Source organism: Spea bombifrons, chromosome 7 (genome assembly GCF_027358695.1).
Source record: "Spea bombifrons isolate aSpeBom1 chromosome 7, aSpeBom1.2.pri, whole genome shotgun sequence".
NCBI classification, from domain to species: Eukaryota; Metazoa; Chordata; class Amphibia; order Anura; family Pelobatidae; genus Spea; species Spea bombifrons.
The window spans coordinates 36,100-59,686 of record NC_071093.1 but is presented as its reverse complement, the minus strand read 5'-3'; the positions used below and the strand labels follow the sequence as shown (position 1 = coordinate 59,686).

Here is a 23,587-nt window from a genome sequence, read left to right as displayed (position 1 = left end):
GCGCTCTTTATTGGAGTGAAGATTATAACCGCGCACAAAGTTTAATCAGCCAAACCATCTATAACCAAAAATATATTTCTGGTGAGCTGTCATTTTTGCTTTGGAAAACAAATCACGTCCTTGTCCCCAACGAAGAAGAACAGGGCTGCTTCTAGAGAGGTTCCAGGTTACAAGGTTATCAGGGTCACAAACAGTGCCAGAGCCGGGGCCAGGAATCCCCCATGGAAGACTGTTGCCAAATTCCCCTTCCTCTTGGCTCTGGGTCCATTGCAGAGAGGAGTATTACAGCAGGTGATACAAACAGAGTTCACTTTGCCCGGGGTGCAGAAGGACTGGTACCCTGACGAGGCCATGAGGCAAGCTCCAGACGATGCGCATGATTTGCGATACAGCGTTCCTGCGGGGGGGAAAAAAGGTTGGAAAATACAATTCAAAGGGATTGAGGGGCTGACATTAAACAGGCTAGTGAGACACACTGAGGTGGACGAGAGCCTGTGAAAAGTCTACTGTATCTCAGCAATAAAAATGAACTATACATGCAATGGCTCAATGCTGCTACCTCCAGGGGCCACCTTCAGCTAAAGAGTCCACAAGAGGCCTCTGACACCTTCAGAGGCAGCCGCGGTCGTTTATGCGTTTTCTAATCTTATTTGTGTTTACGACGTTCAATCTCATACACAGATTTGGAAATGGGGTAAATTCGAACAATTTACAAAGCACACCTGGTTCATGATATTTCTCATTAAATGCTGGTTTTATTGTATAATCTCAGATTTCTTTGTGGCTCATTTGGTGTCAATTACCCTAAATTAAGTAATAAATACGGACATAGCCCCATGATGAAGTCTTTAGTTGAAGTTACCCTTTTTGGGCCAACATAGAAAAATATGTAAAATTACACAAGCTCTTGGGACCTCATCAGTCTCTTTTTCCGTCTGTCGACCCGAAACTAATATAACGCGTACAACACAACATGTGTACAATATGCAACTGAGCTTCAAACATCCTGTCAGGCCCCATCCAGGCTGCGGAGCTGCATGTCTTTTGTTTCCCTGTCTTGCTGTGGTCCATTTCTGGATCTCTCTATGTTCTGTCCTATTCATGTCGGATCCTGGGTATTACTTGTCTTGTTCCCTGTGGTACCCTGTAATATGTATATCTTGTCTGGTTATTTATCTTCCTCGGTCCCCCTTGCTCCTCGCTCTGTCCCCCTTGCTCGTTATGTTTCTCCTGTACTCTGCTTAGCTTTCCTACTCCCAGCCTGCAGCATCCTGCACATGATTCTAGTGCTATGTCTCATGCCTGCTCCAGGGTGCCTGCAGGATATCTCCAAGTTCTTCTCTGTTCTGGACTACGCTGGTATGTGGTGCTGCAGCCGGCCCGCAGGCCCTGTCTAACTCCGCTCCCGCTCAATAACTCCTGAACTCCGTCTGTGGGCGCTCTGGGCGATTACAGTCGTCTGTACGGATCCAGCTCCTGACACCTCCTAAAAACAGGAAATTTCAGATTTTACAGGAAGCGGTCCAGGAGGAATATGGTCTGAAGTTGGGACGCTTGCTGAAAATGTCTCTGAATATCAGAACTAAAACTATTTCACGTGGTTTAGAAAACGTAAAGCTTTAAAGTTTATTGTCCTTATCGTGTGAGAAATGAATGACGATATCTCAGAACTAGCTGCGAATGGCACAAAACACGTCATGCGTCACTTTCCCACCCAAATCTATGGAAATCTCTGGTTTTCACGGTTCACAAAACCGCGGTTAATTCTAAACCTGCATCTAAAGCCCCAAATCCCGTTCATCTGCTGCACGGCGGCAGGTATTGGAAGCAATTTATTAATAAGGGAACATGCCCGGAGCGCTGTGCATTGCAATATATCCCCCGTCAGCTTTACTGAGCACTGAAAATTAATGACGCGGCCAATAACTCTGCATTCACAAGTCACAAGTTTGTTTATCAGCGGCTGCAGGCGCCGCGCTCTGTAAACCATCATGGATCCATCACTTAAATGTGTAAATCACGCTCACGCCGTCAGACTCTTTTCATGCTTTTAAAACACCTTTAATATTGAAGCTTTGGTTCTTCATGCGAGCCAAGCCTGTGTCCCCGTAAATACTACAAGTTCTACCCCCAATAATACAGCGCAGATAAAACGAAATCCACCTCCAATATGGAAGTTTGATGATGTCAGACATTATCTGTAAAGAAAAAATGCAGAGCTGTTAATCGGTCACGTTACAGCTCGCTGTACCCAAGGGGACACAGCCCACCATACCAAAGGGCACACAGCCCGCCATACCAAAGGGCACACAGCCCGCCATACCAAAGGGCACACAGCCCGCCATACCAAAGGGGACACAGCCCGCCATACCAAAGGGGACACAGCCCGCCATACCAAAGGGCACACAGCCCGCCATACCAAAGGGCACACAGCCCGCCATACCAAAGGGAGACAGCAAGCCATACCAAAGGGCACACAGCCCGCCATACCAAAGGGGACACAGCCCACCATACCAAGGGGGACACAGCAAGCCATACCAAAGGGGAGACAGCCCACCATACCAAAGGGCACACAGCCCGCCATACCACAGGGGACACAGCCCGCCATACCAAGGGGAGACAGCAAGCCATACCAAAGGGGACACAGCCCACCATACCAAGGGGGACACAGCAAGCCATACCAAAGGGGAGACAGCCCACCATACCAAAGGGCACACAGCCCGCCATACCAAGGGGAGACAGCAAGCCATACCAAAGGGGACACAGCCCGCCATACCAAAGGGGACACAGCCCGCCATACCAAAGGGGAGACAGCCCGCCATACCAAAGGGCACACAGCCCGCCATACCAAGGGGAGACAGCAAGCCATACCAAAGGGGACACAGCCCGCCATACCAAAGGGGACACAGCCCGCCATACCAAAGGGGACACAGCCCGCCATACCAAAGGGGACACAGCCCGCCATACCAAGGGGAGACAGCAAGCCATACCAAAGGGGACACAGCCTGCCATACCACAGGGGACACAGCCCGCCATACCAAAGGGGACACAGCCCGCCATACCAAAGGGGACACAGCCTGCCATACCAAAGGGGACACAGCCCGCCATACCAAGGGGAGACAGCAAGCCATACCAAAGGGGACACAGCCCGCCATACCAAAGGGGACACAGCCCACCATACCAAAGGGGACACTGCCCGCCATACCAAAGGACACAGCAATCCATACCAAGGGGAGACAGCAAGCCATACCAAAGGGGACACAGCCCACCATACCAAAGGGCACACAGCCCGCCATACCAAGGGGAGACAGCAAGCCATACCGAAGGGGACACAGCCCACCATACCAAGGGGAGACAGCCCGCCATACCAAAGGGACACAGCAAGCCATACCAAGGGGACACAGCCTACCATACCAAAGGGCACACAGCCCGCCATACCAAGGGGAGACAGCAAGCCATACCAAAGGGGACACAGCCCACCATACCAAAGGGGACACAGCCCACCATACCAAAGGGCACACAGCCCACCATACCAAGGGGACACAGCCCGCCATACCAAAGGGGACACAGCCCGCCATACCAAAGGGGACACAGCCTGCCATACCAAAGGGGACACAGCAAGCCATACCAAAGGGGACACAGCCCGCCATACCAAAGGGGACACAGCCCGCCATACCAAAGAGGACACAGCCCACCATACCAAGGGGACACAGCAAGCCATACGGACCCATGATGACAGCTTGCAACCCTGAAGGGACCTTGTATGTGGTATTGTTCACAATGATTCGTTCACAGAGCCCACGGCCATGTCTGTAGAAACCACAGTGAAAAGATATAACATAAATGGCCAGGCGAAGAAAACGGTATTTCAAGGAGAAAAGGAGAAAATTTAAATAATTTAAATATGTCTAATATAAAAACCTAACCTGTCCTCACCCGATTCCTTCTCAACATCTACTGTGATGCTGCTCAGCTATTCTGAAAATTCACTCCAAGTTACTGGAAATATTAACGCATCATCTAATGGTGTCCCGGAAATGTAGATTCATTCGGCACCCGGTATCCTTCCAACACTTAAGCAAAGTCAGAGCCTGAAACTAAAATCATCCCCAAGGGATGCGTCCAGAAGACTAAGGCTGGGTATTTTAACTAAAGGCTGGGCAAATCATCAGGGAGTCTGTGAACGAGACATAAAAAGTGGCCATGATGACACCCCCCCACGTGTCCAACTCTTACCACGCAAAGGAAGACTCATACAAGTATAAACAAACACTCCTTTGGGCCGCATGTACCATATAACGGTATCACATTGACGAATAGGTTGTGCTACGCACACGGATGGTTATTCCGTTATTCCCCCCCGGTGTCACTATATTTAACACATACAACTGGTGCACAAATATTTATGGGAAACTGTCCATTCCTGGATGCACCCACCCCTGGGCAGATGTGATACAAATGATTCCTTGTTGCAATACTATGGGAACCCCACCTCGGGCGACATGTCCTCTGCTTCTAGAGCCGTAGGTTGCCATTCAAAACAGGAATTCTGTCTGCAAGTATCACTCATCACCCAACACGAACAATATGAACGATATAGGCACTAACTTTAGTACTCAGTACTCACTAAGTGTACAGCAGTAACCGGGCCGACTTAACTCAGAACCCCTTGACAGCACCTGTCAAGTTGAAAAACTATTTCCCCAAAGCCGAGGTCATAGCACATGGAGTCTGCGTTTAATGAGCTCTGGGTAAACTCGTCTCATCCTGGGAATCCAATTGATTTTGATGAGTTTTTCCACTTTTTCCACAAAGTCGACTTTTCGTGCTTTTCGGGGCAGCCCCCCAAGAGCCAGCAGTCGAATTGGTTTAAACGCAAATTGCTCCATTTAAAAAAAAGCCAGCGGAGTCTTGCCAGAGCGACTTAACTCAGCTCTTAGTGAATAGAGCCCAAAATACGTGTGACATGAAATATATTTGTTCTCATTGGTTTATTTGCTGTGCTGTTCCTTAAGGTGCTTGGATAGATGGACACAGAAGTCCATTCCTCAGCATTTTCTTGGCCGAGGCTGCCGTCCCCGCTGCTTTGTAACACGACGATATTTACTCTCAGCAGAAAATCAAACGATTGCCTTTATGCCCAGTCAAGGGGAAAAACTATAATTACATGATCCTGTTTTCAACCAAATGCAAATCCTAAGCTTCCATGCCATCCATGGAGAGCGTGGAAGTCGCGACTCGCTCACAAGAGACAATCAAAGCCGAGATGAAACGCGGAAGATAAAATGTTAGTGTTTTGGCTATTCATTATATTTGTGGGCACGTACCTCTCCTTCCGGGGTAACGGAAGAGATAAAGCGCTCAGAGCGAGCAGCCTCTCCGTGAGATGAATAAAAGGCACCAGCAGGTCGGCCGCGGACCCGGCTGTTCAGAGGGCTTAAGCGTTAAAGAAATGAATTATCAGCAGATGAAGTGTTGACCCTCACCCTCTGAGAGAAGAAAGTGTCTGACTTCTCCTCCGGCGCTCGCTGCGTGTACAAAACATAAAATACCAAGGACCAGCATTCAGAGCGTGCGCGGTGGCGGCAACCACGCAACCCAACAGCGCTCAGTGCATTAGGACCAGGGCAGATAAAAGCTGCGCTCACCTTTAATCAGCCTCATCGACGTAAACATGCAAAATTAGGAGAAATTCCAGGTCAGCTTCTAGGGAACCAACAGCAAATACACAGTATTTTGGCTTAAAACCCAAATATCATAACCCACCATCTTTATTGCTGTAACAATAGGGGAGAGAAAACTAAATGGTGTGGAATAATCATTTCAGATCCTGAGAACATGATGTTGCTGCTCCCATGGGATGCACATAAAGTGAGCTTCTAATTTTAATCTATAAACCGTCACTTTGGCTATTTTCACATATTAATCTGTAACATGTAGGATTCTTTAAAATCGTTTAGCAGGAATTAGCCGTTTCCTACAAATCCAACAACTGCCGTTTTATCGCTAATCAACTTTACAAAATTCCAGAGGAAGGCAACAAAAGACCTGAGCGCGTCTCACGAAAACGAACCCTCTGCACACAGTTTCCCCCAAAATGTGTTAATTCCGACAAATCAAACCTTACAGCCTCAATGAGGAAAATGCACCAAATAACCAGGATATTTCCTCACGTCCTGCGCGAGAATGACGAATAAACTGATAACCATCTTATTTTCCCACGGCATCAAAAAACACTCAGAGCGGAAAGTAACACATCGGCTGAATGATACTGGGAAATGGGGCAGGTGTACTGGGAAATGGGGCAGGTGTACTGGAAGGGTGTCGGGGCTCTCCATGCTGACACCCGGGTCCAAGGACTGCATTCTGCTGTGACCCAGCTCCACAGCGTTAGACCCTACTGCACAGGTGGCATCATTAACCCCATAACCAGGCGGCCAGGGCAAATGTCCCAGGCAGAGGGGTAGGACACATGAGTGTGTGATGGACGGGGTAGAGACAGGACAGCTGTCTTGTGTAGACGTGCGCGGAGGTCTTTGGCCTAACATCTGATGAGTCAAATTTAAGAAATATCACAACTGTTGCAAACCGATAAACGGTTGCTATGACAACACCTGCGCACATTAAATCGAAGGCAAATGCTGCTTACAGGGGCGTCTATATTAAAAGCTTCATGTGAACTCGGTTGAAGAGCCAGGGTCATCTTTAATTGGAAGGGGGCCCAGGGTAAACCTCTGCTGTTGGCCCCGCATGTACCCACCTGTTTGCGGCCTGGGGGGGACCCCAAACCAATGGGAATTAAACAAAAACATTAACTATAAATTTCTAGTTTTTGCTGACATTGAAGAGACTGAACGAAGAAAGATTCTCTCTCCCAGAAGTCTGTAGGGATGAGACTTCAGGAGGAGATGGAGTTTCGAAAGGATTTTCTTCTTTCCTCAGTGAGATCATTAAAGGGCAGATGGATCGGAGAAAACAAAGGCCTCGGGCCCGCGGCACAAACACCTTCTGCGTCTGATTCTTCTTCCCCTTTAACAGAACACAAACTGTTTCTTCTTCCAGTGTAACAATTATAATATATTCTGATAAACGTATAATAATTATTAATAATAATAATAATAATGTTTTAGGCAATTTAAATCTATGGGTATTTTATGTCTGTGATGGGAATTGTTTTCTTCTGTGGCGCTTTAGGTCATAGTATTTGCGCAGTTCTGCATATGGCCCATTCGGCGAACGCCATCGCCCTGTCTATATACAAAGAGCTTTTATTAACCGGAAGCTCTCCTGGAACGTCTGACTGCATATTCCCGTTCAGCCATCTGGTACACCAGGGCTGTCGCTTAGTCGAGGGGACGTTGGGGAGGCGCCTGGTGCTTGGAACGACTCAATCAACCAATCGGGTTATTTTGGTGGATTGAGCGGCTTTTATACACTAAAGGCCCTTTACAATAACTGCTTTTCACATGGTCACAGCAGGAACTACCCTTCCGAAGATCTGACCGACCCAGGTGATGAATCCAACAAAACAAAGAAAATCCATTCCCAGCACAGCTCACACGCCACGCATGTTCACGTTAAAGACACTGGAGGGCAGCCTACCGGGTTCAGTATTACCCCAACCTCACTACACTCTCACAAATGAACCCTTCCCCAACTGGGCCACAGCAAAGGAAATGTGACAGCTGGCACTCATGAACTCAGGGCAAATGGGTAGATTCTTGGGGTTTTACACTCAGGAAGAGACATCATATTTTATTTTGATTTGGTGATGACTTATTTCATGTTCCTGATGCCTGCACAGAAAACACTGAATAAGAGACCGGTGTTAATTTACATTTACACCAAGTTATTGGGGAAGAATAATGATTATCGTCATGTTAAGAAGGGTCAACCCATGAAATGGGTGATTCTATTCTGTTTGCCTGTCCATCCATTTATCCCAGCCATCTACCTGTCTGTCTATATGTCTGTCTGTCTGTTCCGCCTGTATATCCATATGTCTGTCTATCTACCTATCCATCAGGATCTTGCATCATTCTCAGTCTGCTTCTGACATTAGAGCTGCGGTCCTCACCATCGCTCTTCTCCAGGACTTCCTTCTGACACATGTTCTGAACGTTGACCGTGCAGTTGACGATAAACTCCGGGGCCGAGCAGTCATCCGGCTGGAATTCTTCACACTGGTAGCACTGGATCTGCAGAGCAAACCCTGCAATGGAAGGAAAGCATCAGGACAGGAGAGGTTCTCACTTGACGTTCTACATGGAACAATCAGCATGCCGCTGGTGCCAGAGACCACTTGGCTTCTTGGTTTACTTGGCCTTTGGGCTACATGGAGTGGTTATTATTGGTTCTTATGAAGCGTCCATGGTAGCTCAGGCTATGGATGCCAAATACACAAAAGGAGGGTATTAAAGGTCTCTCTACACAGAGTTTAAAGCATAGAGGTGGGCGAGCCTGATGTTTTATGGTACCGAGGGCCGAGCATGAAAAGCTATAAACCAAAAACCAGACCGACGGCCCAATTGGAGATAAATTCATACCAACTGTATAATTCCTGCACGGACGGCGCCTCTCCTTTATTACAGTGTAAAGTGCTAAGTACACCTGTTACTGTTTAATAAATGCTGTTTTTAGTAATGTCACATGGCCGTGGACTTGTATATTTAATAAACAAAGAATTATATAAAAAAAAACATTCTATGGAAATCTCTCCAAAGGGTAAGAGGGTAGCAGGATTACACCAGCAATCCGATACATTCCCAGTAAAAGAATGCAGATTCTCAGTAAACGCATACATTCTGCAAGGAAGTCAGACTTTCTACAACTGTACGCAGACTGCACACGGACACTCTCTCTGTACAAGTTCCACACGGACACTCTGTATTGTCAGATATTTTATGCTAGAAAACATGTATTCTATATATTCTGTATTTACATGAGCACAAAATGGAGTCAGAGCCATTTTATTTTATTTAATCATGTAGTGATTATTTCTTTTTGTCCTTGTTCCCTCTATAATTGAGAACAAAGGAGTATTCATGTATAATGATGTTTCAGCGAATATATGATCCAATTAAGGTTATCTTCCATGAGAAAGTTAAGGAGTAGACACTGCATATCCTTAGGAATGTAAATTGGAATGGGGGTACGTCGTAAGACCACCAAAACCTAATTTACTACCTAGGAGGCAACATCTGGAGATATGGGTGACTACAAAGACCTGATTTACTATCTAGGAGGTAACATCTAAAGATAAGGGTGACCATGAATGAATTCCTAACACATATGTAATGGTTTTAAGTTATTTCTTAGACCAGAGCGTCTCTCGCAGGTAAATTAAGAAATTACAAGGATGTAAAAATGAGTAGAAGTCCTAATTATAATGGGTAAAACCCACCGTTTTGATTGGATAATTCCAATCAAGAGGTGGAGGCTATGATAATAAGCTATGTCTTTAAAAGCTTATGTCTTTAATAATTGTAAAAACTCACCTTAAAGACTGACCTAAAAAGGGACCTTAAAGAACTGACCTTAAAAAAAACGGAACTTAAAAGGACTCACCTTAAAAACGAACCTTAAAAAAAAACGGAACCTGAGGACTGACCTTAAAAAAAACGGACCTTAAAGACTCACCTTAGGGCTCACCTGAAAAACGCACCCTGAAACAGACAGACCCTGAGGACTCATCTCATTTAATTTACCCCAAAGAATTGGAATCTCAAGATCCTGGCACCATAATCTTACTCTTAGAATTACTTTGAGTCCCAACCTATATAACTTTTAGTAAGTTATATTTCTTTCCACTTAATTTCTTGCCACTGAACCTGGATTAATTTCTACAAGGACCGGTGGGACAACAGCAACAAGTGGTGGTAATTATAATTGTTTTATTATTCTAAATAGAGGTGAATTTTGTCTTCTTCGTATAGAATTCCCTGTTTCTGGGAAGTAGTATATTGCATTATTGTATATGACGGCTTGTGAGACTGCAGCTTATAACCCGTGATAATGACAATAATGAAAAGGTATTTTTACCTGTAGATGAAGTTTGACATTATTTGCATCTATTAGGAATTTCACTAAACACTCTTAGACATTATTAAATTATTTTAATTGTCATATTAGTTAAACTAATATAATAGAGTTAGTGATCTTTTTATTACCGCCTTGATTATTATCAATTTTTGGTTGCTGAGTGGGATGGAAATTAATTGTGTGTGTTAGACTCATAAAGTATTAATTCATATTGATAACTTTCGATAATATACCGTATTTGGATATACTGCAATTTGACATGTTTAAGAACTTTGTATTTTGTATTCTGCACTGTGTGACTTATATATAGATTTTATAAATTGCCTTCACAATAAATAATATTTTTGATTGATTATCGTTGTGATATATATCTAATTTGAATTATAATTTTCGGCGATCTGAAAGGATTTAGGATCGGAGATAAAATATAGGGTATCTCCTTAAATTAATATTGTGGATGTGGTACTACAATATTTGGTAGCGTCGTTATTTTGCGTGTGTGATAAAATATTGGTTTTGCCTATTTTGTCTCATTAATATCCCTAACAGTATACATAAAGATTCCACGATCACAGGAGTTCTCTGCACAGACCATCTCTCCACACAGATTCTGGGATCATGGGCTTTCTCAATCCACAATCACACGGACACTCTCAGTACAGATTCCACGATCACGCAGACACTCTCAGTACAGAATCCACGATCACACAGACACTCTCAGTACAGAATCCACGATCACCCAGACACTCTCAGTACAGATTACACGATCACACAGACACTCTCAATACAGATTACACGATCACCCAGACACTCTCAGTACAGATTCCACGATCACGCAGACACTCTCAGTACAGAATCCACGATCACACAGACACTCTCAGTACAGAATCCACGATCACCCAGACACTCTCAGTACAGATTACACGATCACACAGACACTCTCAATACAGATTACACGATCACCCAGACACTCTCAGTACAGATTCCACGATCACGCAGACACTCTCAGTACAGAATCCACGATCACACAGACACTCTCAGTACAGAATCCACGATCACACAGACACTCTCAGTACAGAATCCACGATCACACAGACACTCTCAGTACAGATTCCACGATCACACACACTCTCAGTATAGACTCCACGATCACACAGACACTCTCAGTACAGAATCCACAATCACACAGACACTCTCAGTACAGATTCCACGATCACGCAGACACTCTCAGTACAGAATCCACGATCACGCAGACACTCTCAGTACAGAATCCACGATCACACAGACACTCTCAGTACAGATTCCACGATCACGCAGACACTCTCAGTACAGATTCCACGATCACGCAGGCACTCTCAGTACAGATTCCACGATCACACAGACACTCTCAGTACAGAATCCACGATCACACAGACACTCTCAGTACAGAATCCACGATCACAGACACTCTCAGTACAGAATCCACGATCACACAGACACTCTCAGTACAGATTCCACGATCACACAGACACTCTCAGTACAGATTCCACGATCACGCAGACACTCTCAGTACAGAATCCACGATCACAGACACTCTCAGTACAGAATCCACGATCACACAGACACTCTCAGTACAGAATCCACGATCACAGACACTCTCAGTACAGAATCCACGATCACAGACACTCTCAGTACAGAATCCACAATCACACAGACACTCTCAGTACAGATTCCACGATCACACAGACACTCTCAGTACAGAATCCACGATCACACAGACACTCTCAGTACAGATTCCACGATCACACAGACACTCTCAGTACAGAGATTTCACAATCACACAGACACTCTCAGTACAGAATCCACGATCACACAGACACTCTCAGTACAGATTCCACGATCACACAGACACTCTCAGCACAGAATCCACGATCACACAGACACTCTCAGTACAGAATCCACGATCACACAGACACTCTCAGTACATAATCCACGATCACGCAGACACTCTCAGTACAGAGATTTCACAGTCACACAGACGCTGTTTCCATACAGATAAAATAATAATCACAGAGCTCTTCAGACGGATGCTCTCTATGTACAGAGGAGTAAGGAAACTGGTGCAATAAATACAAACAAGTGCAGCGACAGCACACACACACACACACGCACACATGATTACGTACAAATGGACTAAACAAAGTGACAGACGGAAGCACTGGGGTAACAAAAAGCAAATTAACACAAACCCTGACATTCAATTGGCCCCGGGGGGATATTGGGGCAAGGGGCAATAACCTCTTGGCCTGCTCCTATTTAATGATATCTGGGCTACTATTTGAAGCTTTTGGGGTGTTTTGCTTGCATTACCACATCAAGCCACCAGAGGAGTAACAAGGGCTTTAGGATGTGTTTACACCCCTGACAGCATCCTTTATGGGCTCCTTTCATTTATGTTTTCTCTAAATGTGCCCTCAGCAGGACTGGCTCCTGTGCACCAGGTGTGTTGTCAGCCTGGGGCTTTACTATGTGGAACTGGGGTCTGGGCTGGAATGTCACAAAGTGAGGGGGCAAAGTGTTTAGAGGGGTAGTACAGCCGGTGGGTGGGACAGACAGCCAACGAGGCAGAGTGACAAGCAGAGGGGCAAACAGCGGGACAGACAGAATCACAGACAGAGGGGTAGACAGAAGCACAGACAGAGATGCAGCCAGACAGGGTAACATGGGGCAGAATAGCCAGGGGGCAGACAGGCAGAGGGGCAGATAAAGTGACAGACGGGCAGACAGACAGCGGTAACAGAGAGTGGGGCAGGTACCCATAATCACTCTTTACCTGCCCCCAGCAGCCCCCAGCAGGTCGCCCACAGGAGAAGCCACATCCTCAGTCGGGATTCACACACCCATCACTCTTGAGTGGAGATCGTTACCCAGAAAACGGGAGGTTAAACGGCCCCGAGTCTCCGGTGCAAATACAACAAATCGGTGATGTAAGAAGCTTCCAGTTTCGGGAGTCTCCGGTCTGAGCGGCTCTCGCTCTTCAGTGTATCCGCTCTGGGCGGCCTCCGGTCCCCGGTGCCTCCGGTCTGAGCGGCTCCCGGTCCCCGGTGTCTCCGGTCTGACTGGCATCTCTAGCTTTGGCACTAGCAGCACTGGACGCTCCGCCCATAAGACGCGTCATGGGGTGTGGTCTCGCTTCGTTAATTAGTCTGAGTCCTTGCTGTATCCCCAACGAATGCTCACAGCCCCCTTCGAGCATTGACCCCGCCCATGTCACGCCCACACAGCCTACCCCCCCCATCCGCGGCATTATCCGCACATTTACTGACGTTTATAAATCCCATCATTTTGCTGCTGTGTATGTTTTTGTGTATGTGTGTTACTGTGTGTGTAAGTACATTACTGTGTGTGTTTGTTAGTGTGTGTGTTCATGTTACTGTGTGTTAGTATGTTACTGAGTATAAGTGTGTTAGTGTGTGTATATAAGTATGTTAGTGTATGTATAAGTTAGGGTTAGGGGCAGTAAGGGGCCGAAAGTGTGCCAAGAAAATGTCCCCCACACAATGGTGTAATGACACTGCCACCAGCAGCCTGACCCGGTGATACGAGGTGGGATGGATCCCGGCTTTCATGTTGTTGACCCGGCCATCTGAATGTCGCAGCCGGAATCAAAACTCATCAGACCAAGCGACGTTCTTCCGGTCTTCCATTGTCCAATTTTGGGGATTCTGTGTGAATTGTAGCCTCAGTTTTCTGTTCTCAGCTGACAGGAGCGGCGCCCGGTGGGGTTTTCTGCTGCTGTAGCCCATCTTCAGAGATGGGATTCCGCATTCCTTGGTTGTAACGAGGGGTTATTAGACCTTTCTGTCATCTCGAACCAGTCTGCCCATTCTCACACCAGTCTGTCTGAGTTCTCGGTTTGAACTTCAGCAAGTTGTCTTCACCGCGTCTACCTGCCTAAATGCATCGAGCTGCTGCCATGTTATTGGCTGATTAGCTATTTGTGTTAAAAAGCAATTGAACAGGTGTACCTAAGATAGTGGCCAGTGAGTGTGTGTATATATATATATATATATATAAATATATATCCTGTATAATGTGTGTATATATATACTGTATAATGTGCATAATCATCGTAACACAAGAAGTATTGTAACAAAGGAGTCTTTGCTGGCCTGGGCCTGCCCCTTGACGGCACATTAGCCTGTTGCGCATGGACAGGAGCCTAAAGGGTTCATGGCAATAGTTAATCTGGGTGCCATGGCTGGTCCTGTTGGTGCAGTGGCAAGTCAGGGTGCAGTGGCAAGTCGTGCGGGTTAAGGGGCAAGTCAGTTTGTGAATTTGGTGACAGAATCTGCACCATAATAACTAGGCAGAGCTGAATCATGCTAATTATGTGGGTTGGGCAGAGTGGGTGGAGTTTTGGGGCAGTGGGTGTGGTAAACTTTCAAGAAGGTATATCTGTGCTGCAATTCTTGCACTTTCGGGTGTATCGAATCCGTGGATGTAGGGCAATGTGACAAATTCTTGTTTCCTTCCTTGGAACCCCATCAGCTCAGAACAAACATTTCTCTTACCGTCCGTATTTTCTGATCATACTAATGCTGCAGATTTGTTTCAGTCAGGAAATGTGCGGAAAAGCACTGCTGGAGTGTGCTTTTATTTCAGGTGAGGGGTACTCACAGATTGGGGCATTTCCACAGACACTCAATATCCCCGTCAGGCTTCTAGCCCCGGATCTATATGATCCCAGAGATCTCTTTTCTATGAAATGCCCCAATGCCCTTACTAATGGTCTGCGGTTTCGTGTGCAGAGAGTGGTCTCTGTTCACTGCAGCGAGAAACATTCTCGGCAAATCTAAAGATAATATCCAGCTTAGATCTCCTCCGTCGACTGGTAATGAAACCGTCTCTCCCACTGCAGAGAGAGAACGCTCTAACCGACTGCCTTTATTCTGCTCTTATTACGAGTTCATTTCTCTGCATCCCAAGAACATCTTCAACATAAGTTTTTAGCAGAAAACTATAAATTGACCAATAATCATCGCATATTGGCTGCTTATTCCTGAAGCAGGATTCCTGCTCGCACTACAATGACCTTCATCTTTTTAATTGAATGCAAAGAACCTTCCGGTTAAATGGACAGTAATGTTTATTTCTAGTGAGATATCAGTGAGGCGTAGAAACTGAGTGTTACAGAGAGCCTCATTGAGTGGAGTCTCACAGCACTCGTATACTTGCCCAGTGCACATGCCCCAGTATGAACCCCCACAGGGCACCATAGCTAAAGGTAGGTGCTAGAGTCATCTAAAGACTTGATTATGGCCCATGAGCCATGCATCGGGGGTATATTCCGACTGCTCCAGCAGAGCCTACAACAAGAAGGAACCCATTCAGGCAACAATTAAGCCCCACTGGCATTTGCTACATTGTATCCAGGGTGGTCTCTGGATGGGGAAATCCTTTTATCTTTATAATACTATCTACAGAACATACTTAAAAGAACAGACCTATTACAGATTTTAAGAATTCCAGTATATAATTCTTACCAAAATCATAAATATAAAAAAAAACTTTACTCTCAAACTTTACTTTTGAAACGAGAAAAAAAAAAGCTTTTGCTTGGAGTTTTTTTCCAAGCAAATCTCATCTCTTTGCTGCAAAGTACAAAGGTTAAGGTTGGAAGTTTAAAGATGTCCCTTCCTCGGCAGCTGAGCTAAAATCCTGTTATAGGCTTCTCTAAAGGGTAATCTCTAATGAAAAGCAAAGCCTCGTCTTCCACTTTTCGGTCAAAAAGCTTTGTCTATTTTGTGCACCGAAGGTAAAATCATTTCAGAAATAATGAATCATTATTCTTTTTTTGTGCTTGCGCAGAAATCCCATGATTATTTGGCTGTAGCAGACAGTGACCTTCTCGGAGCTGCCGATCAGACTCTGAAGGTAACTAATGAGAGGTCCGCGTCCTGCTGTGTTAGGGAGACGCCATGTAACATTACCAGGCCGCTCGCTAGTATTCAAAGCCCTCGCTCGCAGCATCGACGAGGAACGAGACGCATCCAGCTGCGTGCTCCTCATTTCACTTAGAGATTTAATGGTTATTGTGAAGTAGAGATGTTTATATCAAGATAACATGTCACCTGTTGATTAATTTTCCAAGGTGTTAACATGTTTGCATAGATTGGGATGAACAGAGAAGAAGCAGACGCTCACTGATTTTCAGCATCACTTAATATACTTTCGATTCAACCTGGTAATGATACTGTTGCTGTTATTTATGGAAAGTGAACCCGACTAAAAGCCGTTTAGAGTGTGTTTTCTCAATAACACACAAGAAAATGTTTAATCCCTAATGGGTTCTTATTAAGCCTTGAAAAGAACCAACAATATACCCTAATACTGACGTTAAAGGCAATAACATAGTCAGTGACTACGCCTAAGCCACCAGGGGGCCACTTAACAAAGGGGACCTAGTTGACACAGTTGTAGCTGGGACATGACATCATCTCCCACCACTCTGAACAGAGAATGTGCAGTATGAAGTAAGACCTTGGGGACTGGCTGGGGAAGGTCCCCTGGGCCAGTATTAAGCCAGCCACCCCCTTAAATACACCATTGACCATTGCCATAGATGCATTTGTCTTCATTCAGTAATAGATCAGTCCAGCTGGGAGTCATGTTTCTCGGAATTATCAACACTGAGTTAACAAGTTGCCCTGGAGTCAGAAATGCAGTGAAGAGGTGAATGTCACCCCTACTCACACTTAAAAACATGAAGTGCATTAGATAAAAAGCCATACTTAAAGAAAAATGACCCATTTTATAACCAAATGTTGAGGAGCGTATGCATCTGCAGGCAGGGGCTATTTTGGGAACTAATTAACCCTAGGAAGGCAGAAGAAGCCAAGCATCTGTCTATCTTCCCTCTATCTCCTAAGAATGTTGGGTTTGGTAGTTTAAAGTTGTTTTATTACAGTGGCTTATATTTTAGAGATAGCTCTAGTCACGGACACTGGGAGGGGTGAATGGAATTCTTTCTCTCTCCCCGCTGCACCTTCAAGTGTTTGCCACCAATGCCCTCTTTCACAGCCTTTGAAATTCACCCTGTCCTTCTCTTTTCTCTACTTGCCATATGCATGGCGGTGATTTATCAACCCACTGGTCCTAAATCCTATTTTATTTGGCAACTTTTACATACTAACTGACAATCCCTCTTCTCTTGCTTCTTCTAAGATGTTATCTTTCATCTTCTTATTTGGTCTCAATTGGTCACAATAGGCTGCCTCTCCTTATGCAATGTGATGGCCACCTTCTCCCACCTGTCTTCCATTTCTAACCTGTAACGGACTGAGCACCTCCATTAATTTTGGCTTCCTCTGCTATTTTCGAACCATCTGCTATAACCACACAGAGTCTAACTACTCAGAGCCTGCTCTGCAGCCCAGGGTCTCTGTCTGTCCAGCACCTCCTGACCTGTGCCTTGCCATACTGCTAGCTGCCTACATACATGTGATGCTTCTGGTAGAATACTTGTGTTCCATTTTGGGCCGCTGCTTAGTCATAGAATGAGACTGTCTGGGATGATGGCCACATCTGAGAAAATCTGCTCTATATATCATTTGCAATTATAGGATACTTTAAATATTTTGAATATTTGTGAAAATTGTTTAGAGCTGTTCGTGTGCTCTGTATACCTTAATGACATAATGTGCATTGATCCAGTGCTTTATTAATGAGGAAATCTGCTTATATTTAAAATGATGTGAACCGTAACCCCTACTCTACTCTGGATCTTCATCTCCATACATATCGCCCATTATCCACCTACCCCTCTCCACTGTGTCATGAACATCCCACCACACATCATCTTCACCAGTCTGTATCACCATGTACATCCATGTCACCGCCTTGTCATTTACATGCCGCCTCTCCACACATCATCCACATACATTGGCACCTCACCTCCAGATTACTTACTTATCATTGCCCCATCTCCTACCATCCACCTCTCTCTCTCTTCCTCCATCAACATTAACAGCCTTCGTCACTTCCTCGCTCCACAGCAGATTACTGCAGCAATTACTGCTCACCGTGGGCTGGGCTTACAGTGATCAACCAATTACACTCCACCACCCATACTCTAATAGGATCTTCACCTTTAGCTCCACCCAAGATTTCTGCCAATTCCCACCATAACCAGGCTCCTGCTCTATAACTAACAAACGGGTGAATTTGTAGTAATATCCTCCCCACGCTAATGAAGCCTTTACGTTGACGCTCAGTTCCATGGCTGGTAACACTAAACAGTCACCAACAATCCAAGAAGGTTACTCTGTGATCGAACGATAGGAATTTAAGTGTCAGTCTACCCTGACCGCCCTGGTAGGTTACATTATCTTTTGGAGATGTTGTTCTAACTCCAATACCAATAATAATTGAAAAAAACATGGCAAGAAATCTTGTATGTGATGCTGTTTTAATCGAATTACTCATTAGATCTGGTGGTTGAAGACACGCGGGAAATGTTTTCAATGATTTTTATCAACAGCTCCATAAAAACCGTATCGCTCGCTTAGGGCCCAACATAATTGGATATTAGCTCAGAATCTAATTAATCTGTAAGTGAATTATGGGCCTACAAATATACCGCTACATAATCAATTTTAACCAAGTTCCTTTTGGAGATAAGATAAAGACAGAAATGCAAACTATGGAGGCTGATGCAGCCTTTATATGATGTACGAGTTTTGAAAGGGTAATTCTAAAATCCATCAAAACATCAACTTAGAATTAACACCATTAAATGTTCGTACCAAGCGATTTAAAAAAAAAAATTACATATTTATTAAAAATCTCAGAGAAAGCAGCAGGAAGCGGATCTCATTATACTAAGAGGGGAGAATGGATCTTAAATTGTAGGAAAATTTGGCAGAAATGACTGCCCGGAGCCACAAGACCTACATAGTTGGTAAAAAGGAATCCCAAACACGGCTTAAAAAACTCTAGTCCCCCTCGGTCAGTCCGGCCAACAGATACCCCCACATAACCAAATAGGGGTGAATACCTAGGCTATGGAGGATAGCTCCAGGCGGAGGTAACATTAACTTAGATGCCCCTGGGAATACCATAACTCACTATCCCATCCCTATGTGATCAGATCCTTTCATAGTTACATAGTACATAAGGTTGAAAAAAGACCCAAGTCCATCAAGTTCAACCCTTCCACCTAACCTTCCTACTCTTGATCCAAAAGAAGGCAAAGAAAACCCTAATTAAGCTACTCTGAATTCTGCCATCAGGGGAAAATTTCTTCTTGACTCCAAAAGGTGATCGGATTTCTCCTTGGATCAAGAAGCTCTAAAATATTAATTCTATTTACAGCCCTGTATGTCCTGCCTTTGTAAAAAAATATCCAGACCCCTTTTAAAGGCATCTAATGTATTTGATAACCACTTCCCTAGGCAGTGAATTCCATACCTTTATTGTCCTCAATGTAAAGAATCCCTTCCTTTGTCGTCTATGAAATCTCCGCTCTTCCAGGACACCCAGTGTAGGGACTGGGGTTGGAGCTTTAAGGCAGAAAGTGTAGACACCCAGTAGCGGGTAGTCCAAAACAAATGTCAATAATCAGTCCAGGAGGTCAAGAGCAGGCAGCACAGGATAACAAAGGGTTATCACGGAGCAGGAGATAATCAGGTTAACCACGTAAAAAGATCGAGAGAACTAAGTAAATACTAAGGAAGGGGCAAATACCACTTCAGTCCCCAATGCCATGCCATGGTCCTTCTTGAATTTCTTTAATTCCCGATAAGAAAAATGCATATACTCGTATTTAAAAGAAAATTGAGTCTTTAGTGAACGTTGATACCTTTTATTGGCCCATGCAGAAGGAAATGTAAAGTTACATTAACTTTCAGGACCTCAGGGGTCTCTTCTTACCATAGAATGTATTCTTTACATCGTTTTCTCTGTTGGCTCAATAAAAGGCTTCAACTTCAACTTTAATACCAGCAAATTTTTGCCCATGTTGCTTCCACGTAAAACAGTGAATGCAATGATCATACATTAAGAACCAGTAAACTCTTTATTTAACTGCAAGGGCAGAACTCATTAAAGCTTCATACATAATTATTTCTCACGCCAGAGTTATTACTTCAGGGTAATTAGAGGCCGTTGAAAAAGTCTTTTCTCTGCAATAAAACAGCCGTTATTCAAGGCAATAACCCAGTTGTAGGGGATAATGTTAGGATAACAAGAAGTGCACAAATACCTATACATATTTTATTTACATAACCTCATGAATTTTGTATCGAAATGGACAGTAAACCCAACATGGAGGACATAGAAGTCAAAGAAATGACTGTCCTCTCCAAAGCAATCAGCGGGGTCACCTAACAAGCCTAAATTCCACTCTGCAAAGTCATATTGATCAGTCCTGGGGTGTCTTTTCCAGGTTGATTTAATTAGGCTTATATCTTTTTAACTTTACTATTGACTCAGTTCTAACAGCCTGGTTCACAGAATACGGCTTTATGAGCACACCTGGGAACACTCCAGGTGAAGCTCCGCTCCTCAAGGTCACTGCAGGTTAGGGGAGTGGCATTGCGAGATGTTCAGCTCTCCGCCCACTTCCCCTTCAGCAATATCATGTCTCGTAACGTCAGCGGGACCGCCCACTGATGTCAGCGGGACCCCCTACACGCATCACGCGACCCCCTACACGTATCCCGCAAGGGGGGCTCCTGGTAGCCGAAGCCAAATACTTCCCAGGTGTGTTTATGAGGATAAAAAGTGTGGGGAAAATGGACATTTCTGGTTTATTTAAATATAAGCTACCAGGGATAAGACATGCAGTCCTGATCATATTTGATTGCAGCAATTCTGACAACAACAAAAAACACAAAGAATTGTCTTTGATTTATGTGCCCAAGGAAAGTTTAAAAGAAATTGAAACACTGATGATTAAATGAGTTCTCTCGGTAATTGCTTTTGAAAAATCTCCTTATCTACCTTCTCTGTGGTTCGCACAAATCATTCACAAGTCCCATCTAGTGGGAGATAATAAAGCACCGGGGACCTCAGATCCTGCGCAAAGGGATTTTATTTACTTAATTTTCTGTGTGTAATAGAATGCAAGGAAAGAGATTGGACTTTGTGAGATAAAATAAGAAATGGATTTCTCTCAGCAGGAAGGGACACAATAGAAAGACCAGATTAAAACATCAAGCACAAGGTGAGACGGCAGCACTAAACAACCTACAGCTTTTCTTCATGGAAATGTAATTGTGATGGAAGCCGCAAAATATTTGTGCATCAAGACTCGATCATCTCCTGAGTTCCTTGAAAGCTCTTTAAGGCTTGGATCTGACACTCTGGTTAATGTTAACATTTAATCATTATGCTTCCTAGTCTTCAACACGGCGCTGAGTCTGAAGCCGCTCAGATAATCTATAACATTTCCTTTCTACATTTTACTTCTACTTCGCTAATAAACCATCGTCAATAATTCAATTAAAACCTTATATGTAATAATCTTTCTGGAGCGGATTGCAATTCAGTGATTGGCTTCAGATACAGCAGAAGAGTTCAGCCCTTCCTAAATATTATGAAAATATTACCCCCCCCAAGTGATACGGCGAAATGCAGAAGGGATAGAGAGTTCAGCCCTTCCTAAATATTATAAGATTATTGAATGCCCCAGCATGCATTATTATGTGTAGGTGTAAAGTATATACTTCTCCTTCTGCTGCTTTTATTAATTTACTAAATTCACCTTCTCCCCCTTAGTAGGAGGGCAGCTGCATGGGGCAAATGAATTGGGAGAGAGGCACTAGGCAGAGGACTATTCTTTCTAAGGAGACAGGTCTGATGTGCCAGTTTACCGAGGGAGATGGGCATATTGGGACCGAAAACGCTAAGCCCCTCTTTCCTCCCCAGAGCTCTAAACGTTTGGTGCATATGAGTGAGTCACACTGCAGTAATGATTAGACAGCATAAAATGTCACTTTGTAATGAAATTGTGTAAATACTTGTCTCAAAACACAATGGAAGAAAATAGGGGTGCCAAACAGTCTTCTTGCCCAAGACGCTATTTGGTCTAGAACATAAAATATAATGTGTCTCTGAGAGCATAATTTAGGATGCATTAAATGCCATTCCGAGGGCTTGTGCGGGTCGGCTTCACATTCTACAATTTACTGGAAGCCCTAAGAGACATTTGAAATACTTTACAATATGTTAAGGTCAATAGGAGACCTAAGAAGTAATACAGCAGCGGCGCAGGCTTCAGAGGACGGTAAAGCATTTGTTCGCGTTAAGATGTAGCTTTGGCTGTTGGCACCATATTAAATGAGCCATTCTGTAGTTAAATTGAATGACTCTGATAACAGACTCCTTGCTATCAAAGTTCTAGATCTGCTGGATTGAATTTCCTGCATATTGCACATTTCCAGGCTCCCATTCTCTCTGTTTTCATTGACAATACAAGGTCACACTAAGATGTGCTTATAATTCATAGTTTTTTAAAAAGTCTTAAGTTCTAAAGAAAAAGGGGATACAGAAAAGTCAAAAGCAACGATTTATTCAATGCCTTCATTTTACTTGCCTGAGATGCCAGGAAGGGCTTGGGATAACTCCTTATAAATAACCGTAAATAGAATTGTACGTGTAGATAAGTCCTTCCGCTGCAGATAAATAATATTCATGTGTTTCATATTTTCATTGTTTGAATAAAGTTGGTTTGTAGCAAAACAAATTATGTATCAAAAATAGCAACTCACTGTAGCATTTACTCCTATAAATCATTTAACACCAACCAAGCTCTACAACCTAAATAGACAGATGAACCCATATATAATGAGTCCATTCGGCTTTCTTGCTGAGCGCATTGACAAATTAGACAAAATAGTACAAGACATTCCTTTGGTTTTGCATCAGTGATGTTTTCCAGCTGCAAATCATGACATTATTGTTAGAGGTTTAAACTATGGTAAAAATGAATAAAGAGCACATGCTCTTCGGTGGGTAAATTGGATGCATGTTCTCGCTACAGTTTCAAATATTAATTTCAGGAACGTTTGGTTTAGATTTACATTACCGACTGTGCTGAGTCGGCACGGACTCCATAAAGCCATCCTTAACCCCTTAATGACAAAGCCCGTACATGTACGGGCTCAAAATGGATTGTTTTCAATGGGTTTAGGGACCGCCCATTGTCCTTAAGGGGTTAAGAACTCGAACTCGCAGGTTCAATGAGGTGGAGCATGGACAGGGTAACATGTCCTACTCATACCAATGGTTGGCCATCAGCAGAATGAGTGAATGAGATGGCAAATTAAGGATGAACAGTTTAAATGAATTGGACCCAAACTTACATGAGAGGAGCTGCTGACCCAAAAAGGATGAATAAAATAGTCTCCCAGCAGAAGTGGTAGAGGTTAATACAGTGAGGGTATTAAACATGCATGGGATAGACATACGGCTCCTGAATCTAAGGTTTTTGCAAATTATGGGCAGATTATCTACCATCAAGCTTCCGTGTTTGAGAAGTCGTTAGAATCACAAACAGCTCACC

General features: G+C 44.2%; 1 protein-coding gene across 1 annotated transcript; it reads right to left on the bottom strand.

Annotated features, from left to right (window-relative positions):
- Positions 1-16: 16 nt before the first annotated feature.
- LYPD1 (LY6/PLAUR domain containing 1) lies at positions 17-13,142 on the bottom strand. Its single transcript, XM_053471940.1, has 3 exons — positions 12,854-13,142; positions 8,078-8,212; positions 17-397 (listed from the first exon to the last, which is right to left on the bottom strand). Exons 1-3 carry the CDS (start codon positions 12,897-12,899, stop codon positions 168-170), a joined length of 411 nt encoding a protein of 136 aa, XP_053327915.1. The 5' UTR covers positions 12,900-13,142; the 3' UTR covers positions 17-167.
- Between the last annotated feature and the right edge of the window lie 10,445 nt (positions 13,143-23,587).

Excerpts from the sequence above, each read along its gene's own strand:
- LYPD1 (XM_053471940.1), bottom strand. The coding sequence starts at position 12,899 with ATGTGGCTTCTCCTGTGGGCGACCTGCTGGGGGCTGCTGGGGGCAG. Across the intron at positions 8,213-12,853 it reads CTGGGGGCTGCTGGGGGCAG|GGTTTGCTCTGCAGATCCAG; the intron begins GTAAAGAGTGAT and ends CTTCCATTGCAG. Across the intron at positions 398-8,077 it reads AGTCCTGGAGAAGAGCGATG|GAACGCTGTATCGCAAATCA; the intron begins GTGAGGACCGCA and ends TCCCCCCCGCAG.